The following is a 7830-nucleotide window of genomic DNA, read 5'->3' on the forward strand; positions in this document are numbered from 1 at the left end:
CTGCTCCTCTGATGCTGCTTGGCGGTGCTGCGTTCAGCCAGCTCTACACCTTCTTATCTCGTGTACTTAATATCAATTTTTGTTTTCACAAATGAAATCAGATCATACAGCCTGTTCCAATTAGGCCAGACTTTTGAAATATGCAATGTCTTCCCTCTTGTCCAATCCTGGTCAGTGATATAGATCTGCCAATATGCCTTTGTTATCTCTAGTCTCAATAATTCAGATGCTGTTGTAGCCAAACCTCCCTCTGAATATTTGTTCTTATTCAAAACATTTGCTATCCATTTCCTAACTCTCATCAGATCATTTTGCCCTAGCGGACCCCTACGCTAACTGACCTACAATGGCACCTGGTTAAACGAAACCTCGATTTTAAAAGTTCTTACCATACTTTTTTAATGTCACTCTATCCTTGTCCAAATCCTTGTAAGCCCCCCCAGCTCTACAGCCCTGCAAGATATCTGTACTCCTCCGTTCTGGCCTCTAGCACATTCTTGATTTTAATTGCTCCACCATTGATCACAGTGTCCTCAGCTGCTGAGATCTTGGGCCCTGGAATTCCCTCCCTACCCATCCCCATCTTAATGATGTTCTCTGTTTGACCAAGCAATTATTCATCTATTCTGATATTTTTCCTTGTGGCTGTGTGCAAAAAAAAACTCCTGTGAAGCACTTAATGACATTTTTACTACAGATGGAGGTGCTGTTTAAATGCAAGTTCTTGTCATTTTAAGTTATTGTTACCACAAGAGAGGAAATACACTGTTGGTTCATTGTCTAGATATAGTTGTTGTATTGGCTGTCTACATCATGGCCCATTTCGTACTCAATTAGCTGACTTTGATTACAAGTGTAAGATATTGTTTATCAATCTGATTTGCACGGAATTTTTTTCTTTAACATCCAGGGAGGAAATGAAATGGCGTAAGTGGGTAGATGACTGGCTGGTTCATCTCATTTCACCCAATGTCTACCGCACTCCTGGAGAAGCCCTGGAATCTTTTGACTACATTGTGCGGGAGGGGAAATTCGGACCTTTTGAAGGATTTTTTGCGAAGTATTTTGGAGCAGCCGCCATGTTCTTTGTCAGCAAGAGGCTTAAATCTAGGTGCGTGTATTTAATTCTTTATGATTTCTCAGTAAGTCTAGGTACCTGGGCCTGGGGGGACATAGGACACTGCCCACCAGGACTGGTCAGAAGCATTATCAAAGACATGGATATGGGGCAGAACAGATTTACTAGAATGGCAGTAGGCATGAGGGATTTCAGTTACAAGGAGACAATGGAGAAGTTGAGATTGTTCTCCTTAGAACAGACAAGACTATCAGGAGCGTTAACGTAGACATTTACGTTCGTGGAAGCTTTTGGTAAAGTCCTATGGTTTCTTGTAACATTTGGACAATAATCAGAGCAGAGATTTTAAGATAATTGGCAGTGGGGAGGTGACAATATTCCTTACACAACACGTTGTTATGATCTGGAATGCACTGCCTTCCAAGGGTGGGGGAGGTGGGAGTAGATTCAATAGTGACTTTTAAAAAGGGAATTGGATAAATACTTGAACTGGAGAAAAGTACAGGGCTGTGGGGAAAGAGAAGGGAGAACGGGACTAATTGGCTATCTCTTTCAAACAACCAAGACCGGCGTGATGGACTAAATGGCCTGCAGTTGCACTGTAAGATTCCATGACTCCCCTGACCATTTTGGTACCTCTGAACTCTTGAGTTGTGAGGGCAGGCAGCTAAGATTTTGAGGTGGGTCCCTTCTTTCACTTGATTAATTTATGCAAGCGATTTAACCAGGAAGGAAGTAGAAGGAGAATAGAGCTGAAGCTACAATCCGATCGGCCATGATCTACTGAATGGTGGAGCAGACTCGAGGGGTTGAATTGCAAATCCTGTTTCTAACTTTGTAAGTTCATAAATAGTTTAAAAAGAACAGAAGTTCATTTGCATTTGGTGTGTTGTTCTGGTAGTTGCAATGTCTTTGAAGGACTTTAACTCCACCTTTCCAGGGGAAACTGATGGCAAGCAGTTAAAGTTCAGTGAGCTGATTTTTCGCTTTGAAATCACTGACTAACCTGAAACTGGAGGTGCTTGGCGTATGTACCTGAAGCAGCTAGTCCCCTCTTTTGTATAGGCAGACTTGGTCCCAGTTGTGTGATCAACTTCGATTGCTTATTGAGCATTGACCAACCTTTCTCCCTTTTCCAGCCCCAAAGTAAAGTTTAGGTCTCCCTTGCACATTTCCCTTGCTGCCTTCACCCTCACTCTAGAACCATTTGCTGTCAGAAAACCCATCCCATTGACTCAGCCACTGGCCTCCAAGTTACCTCATTTGGGCTTGAGAGAAATTTCACAGCAAACCAGATTATCTGAGCTTTAAATAAAAGGGAAGAGTTAGTGAATGGGAAATGCCATGTGCCCCGGTCTTTCCTTCTTGCTGCTGGAAGCAGGCATGCCATCTTCAGTGGTTGTCTGAACCCTTCATTTCTTTTGGACCTCCAGTGCTGTAGCTTAAGGGAACATGCTGAATGGTTGTCCTTGTTTCTTTTCAGACACCACCTTCACGATGACGTCCGGCAGGATCTGTACAAAGCAGTTGATCAGTGGGTGGCTGCCATTGGCAAACACAGGCCATTCATGGGTGGAGAGTTGCCCAACCTTGCTGACCTGGTAAGAGTTTGCAACGATTGTAGGTGCCTTTGAGATTTATATTGTAACCAAAACTGAGGGGTTACTATGAACAGGAAACATTGAACAGGTTGTGGTTTTTTGGTCTAGAAGGACAATGGCTGACAGATAATCAAATGGAGGTTTTTAAAATGACAAAAGGATAGATGTAGCAAAGCTGTTTCTACTTGTGGCAGAGAAACAGGCTGTTTGGCACAACTGGTCCATACCAGTATCTATACTCCACCTGAGATTCTTCCAACTCCTCTTCACTTCATGCTAACAACATTCCTTTCCATTCTTTCCCCACCTTCGTGCTTTTCTGGCTTTCCCTGAAATGTATCATTGTATCAGCTTTGTGATAGAGGGTTCCAAATTTCAATCACTCAATGGATAAAGAAGTTTCTCTTGAATTACCTTTCGGATTTATCAATAACTATCCTTAAGAACCCTACACCTGCAATGGAAACATCTACCCTGTCAAACTCATTCATAATCTTAAAGACTTGTAACAGGATCACCCCTAGTTTTAGACAGAAAATTGTCCCAGTCTGTTAAGCTTTCCTCATCACATAATGTCTCAATTCTGTAAGTCTGTAGTTTGTAATATCCTCTCTCTCTTTTGCTTTTTCATTTTCACAGGCAGTCTATGGTGTACTTCGAGTAATGGAAGGTTTGAAGGCATTTGATGACATGATGGCAAACACCAAGGTCAAGGCATGGTATAAAAGAATGGAGGAAAATATCCAGAAAGGTCAAGCAATAAATTGCTGCAGCAACCACTGAGAAAATCATGAAATTCCAGTTGCATTTTACTGCTGCTAACAGTTCCAGATGGGTGATACGACCTGATTTTTAACAGAGTGCTGTGAGATGTGTGGACAAAAGAAACTATGCTTTAAGAACTGCAACCACCTATCGCTCATCCTCAGTTAATCAATGATATGCTTCCACTGTAACCGAAACATTTAATACAATGTTACATTTAGAGTTTAAATATTGCTTGAATCCAGAACTGGGGATTGGCCGGATACCAGAGCAGAAATTGGTGAATGGAATCTTCTTCTGCTTTACTTCAAACTCCAGTTGCAGTGTCTTAGTGGATTTATGCATTATAGGATTTCACGTTGATGACAGGGTAAAACTACTTAGCACCAATGCTGCAAAGTATAAATGAAACTGAAAAGGTAATTTAAATAACGACCTGTAGAAATAATAAAACAAAAGCTCTTTTAAAAAAAAACAGAAAACTTTATCAATTAAGCAGTGCGGTGTCTGTGACATATCTCAAAGAAATACAAGACCCGTTGGTCAGGCACAGCAAATTCCATGGAGATATCAGATATTATTAATGATTCAGGTAAAAAGCCTAAGTCTGAATTGATAAAAATGAGCAGCATTGGAATAGGAGCAAAACAAGAAGGAAACGTGCTTAAATGTGATAATAGAATATCCATTTTTCCCTTCCCTTCTTGTTATAATTTGATTTAAACGATCATTTCTCAATTCTGATGAAGGGTTACATCTAAAATAATCATTTACAAACAGGAGAGTTGTTTGTGTTCCTGGCCAGCATTTATTCCTCAGACAACAGAAACACTGAGGATATATTACTCTGGTCATCTTCACAATGCTGTATATATGAGAGGTTGTGAATAAACTAGCTGTCACATTTCCTATGTTACAATAGTGACTACATTTCAAAATTGCTTTGGAATGTCCCCAAAGAGCTGCAAAGTGCAATGTAAATCTTGCCCTCCTTTATAAAAGCCCACCTGAAGTCATCCTGATGTTATTTGGTGTAAAATTACTGAGGAAGATGTCATTAGATTCGTGGCTGTTTGTAAGTTCTGGCTGCGACAGAGAGAAAGACACAGTTATCGAGGTATGAAAAGTCAACAGGAAATGACTGACTACCAAGTACAATATACACAGTGCTGGATGGAAGACTGATTAATTTCTATTTTATCTGCATGGCAGTCATTTGACAGGTTACACAGAAGTTGAAAATCTGATATGTTTACTAGACTTAAGATGTCATCCCCAATTTATGTTTCTCTTTTACTTCTCTTTTTATAAATTATTTTGGCATGTTTGTTTGCTGAAGCTGTGCCCTTTTCACTTCTCCGTAGCAAGTGGAAATGAATTTATTGTTTTGAGGGATAGCGAGTGCATCAGAGTCTGACAGGATGTATTTGAGAACCCTTTTTTTTTGTCTTAAATGTTCCTTACTCACAGGAGTTTGTGAAATGGAATTTCTTCAAATAAATCTTGGCAGGGTCTTAGAGGTTAGAGGGGTTCCCTGGCTACAGATCTGTATCTGGCTGATGTAAGTAGTATTTAATAAAAAGAATAAGAATTTTAACTGTGTTCTATTTTGTTAAATGTAACTGGAATATTGTTGGGTCACAAAAGGCAATAATAATGAATTGTACATTATGGAGTTTTCATAACAGGGTAAGCATAGATTATAACTGCATTACAGACCCACAAACAGTCTTTGTCTTATCCTGACCACCCTGACTTTAGGCAGGATAGATACATTGAAAATAGAAGTATGAATAGGTCTTTCAGCCCGTTGAGTCTGCTCTGCCATTCAACACAATCATGGATGATTCTGTATCTCAATGCCATAGTCCTGGCTTCTCCCCATATCTTTTATATTTCTTTCTTAAATACATTCAGTGACATTGCCTCTACAGCCTTCTGTGGTGGAGAATTCCAAAAGGTTCATCATTCTGTAAATAAAGAAATTGCTCCTCATAATAGTCTGAGATGGCCTATTCTATGTCCTGAAATTGTGATCCCTTGTTCTGGACCCTCTGACCAGTGGAAAGATCATCCCTGCAACCAGTCTATCCAGCCTGTCAGAAATTTGTTTCTGAGATTTCAACTGATTCTTCCAAACTCCAGTCAGTCCAGGCCCAGTTGACCCAATTTCTCATATGACAAACCTACCATCCCAGGAGTCAGTCTGGTAGTGCAAAGGTTGCAGTCAACCAAGGCTCTGATGCGTGAATCATGGTGAAAAGTGTACGTGAATTGGAAACCAGATGATGCTTGCCTTTGGTGTCTATGCAAATTAAACAGTGTCAGCCACGCCTCAGTGAGTAGCACTTTTGCCACTCTATGAAGAGTGTGGGCTCAGGTTCCACATAAAAATTCCAAAATCTAAGCTGACACTTCAGTTCAGTACTATGGGACTGCTGCACTGTCAGAGATTCTGTCCTTTGGATGAGATGTTAAACTAAGTCCTCATCTGTGCTGTTTGAGGCTGCAAAGATCATCATGTCACTCTTCAAAGAACAGTAAAGGTGTTAATCCTAGTGTCCTAACCTTGGATCAACATTGCTAAAAACAAAATAATTTGCATCGTTCTCATTGCCTCTGAGGGAGTTTGCTGGATGCAGATTGGCTGTCATGTTTCTTAAATTGTAAAAATGGCTACAGTTCAATAATATTGGTTGTGAAGCACTTTGGGACATCTTGAGGTCATGAAAGTCATTTGCAATATCAAGGTAAGTTTTTTTTTCATTTATTCATACCAAGACTATTTGGAGAAACTACCAGAAGACTGCCCAGACCCATGGAACCATCTTGATTGCTGTTTATTCACTCCAGTGTGATGTTGAAATTATAATGATATTAGTAGAAGTAGTACTCAACAGGTCCCATCGCTGAAACATCTAACAACCAAGCAAACAGAATGATATGTCGAGCACAGTCGATTATAAGGAGAAAGTAAATACTGGTCCTACTTTCAATCAACACAGATCTCTTTTATCAAATCTTGAATCATATATTCAGTTCTCATCATTGAGATACAAGGAGGACATTTAAAGTGCGAAAGGAATGTACAGACTGCCCATGAGACTGATTCATATGACCAGGTTATGAAAAATGGACTGGAGAAAGTTAAGATTTTTAGTGCTGAATGGAGGTTATGATCTAGAGATATAAACTTTGCAGGTAAATACCCTAAATCTGAATTGATAAAAATAAGCAGCATTGGAATAGGAGCAAAACAAGAAGGAAACACGCATAAACATGAATAATAGAATATCCATTTTTCCCTTCCCTTTGTTATGATATGATTTGATTTGATTTAAATGATGATCATTTCTCGATTCTGATGAAGGGTTACATCTAAAACGATAATTTACGAGCAGGAGAGTTGGCCATGTTTCTGGCCAATATTTATTCCTCAGACGACAGAAACACCGAGGATATATTACTCTCGTCATTTTCACGATGCTGTAATGTGAGAGCTTGTGAGTAAATTGGCTGTAGCATTTCCTATATTACAATAGTGACTACATTCAATATATGTGTGCTCATCCACTTCCAACTTTTTTACAAATCCACCATTGGCAGTCATGTGTTTAGGTATCTAGACCATGAGCCCTTGAATTCCCTCACAAACTCTCTCCACCTGTAACTCACTTCTCCTAAACTTACCACTTTTGACCATGCATTTGGTCAGCTATCTTAATACGCCCTTGTACAGCCTGGTGTGAAAGTTTGTGAAACTTTAAAGTTCTGCACAGATGCTGTCAGACCAGCTGAGCTTCTCAACATTTTCTCTTTTTATTTCAGATTTCAGAGAAAATGCTAGAGAAATTCAGCGGGTCCAGATAACAGTTAGAGATATAGACTCTGAGATAGTAAGAACTGCCGCTGCTGGAATCCGAGATAACACAGTGTGGAGCTGAAGGAGCACAGCAGACCAGGTAGCATCAGAGATATAGAATCATCGTTTTAAGTGTAATAATGATCCTTCTTCAGCATTTTCTCATTTTTGTTTCAAATTTCCAACATCCTGATTATTTTGCTTTCATTTCCTCTCAGGATCGTTTTTATTTCAATCCAAGCATAGCCTCCCTTCTCCTATATTCCATACCTGGGCTAATAAAGGCAAGTGAGATAACAAGGTGTAGAGCTGGATGAACACAGCAGGCCGAGCAGGAAGAAGGGCCTAGACCCGAAACGTCAGCCTCCCTTCTCCTCTGTTGCTGCTTGGCCTGCTGTGTTCATCCAGCTCCACACCTTGTTATCTCAGATTCTCCAGCATCTGCAGTTCCTACTATATTTAATAAAGACAAGTATCCTCGCTGCCATCAATCAGTGTAGTGTGTCTGAGATCTAGCCAGCAAG

General features: G+C 40.1%; 1 protein-coding gene across 1 annotated transcript; it reads left to right on the forward strand.

Moving 5' to 3' along the window:
• Positions 1 to 910: 910 nt before the first annotated feature.
• On the forward strand, positions 911 to 5041 carry LOC125482408 (prostaglandin E synthase 2-like; the record flags this gene model as incomplete). Its single annotated transcript, XM_048594478.1, has 3 exons — positions 911 to 1111; positions 2562 to 2679; positions 3319 to 5041. Coding segments are annotated over 3 exons (463 nt in total), but the record flags the coding sequence as incomplete, so codon positions are not given.
• Positions 5042 to 7830: the final 2789 nt, after the last annotated feature.

The sequence above is a fragment of the Rhincodon typus genome, unplaced genomic scaffold (genome assembly GCF_021869965.1).
Source record: "Rhincodon typus isolate 14 unplaced genomic scaffold, sRhiTyp1.1 hic_rhity00009899, whole genome shotgun sequence".
In the NCBI taxonomy this organism is placed as follows: domain Eukaryota; kingdom Metazoa; phylum Chordata; class Chondrichthyes; order Orectolobiformes; family Rhincodontidae; genus Rhincodon; species Rhincodon typus.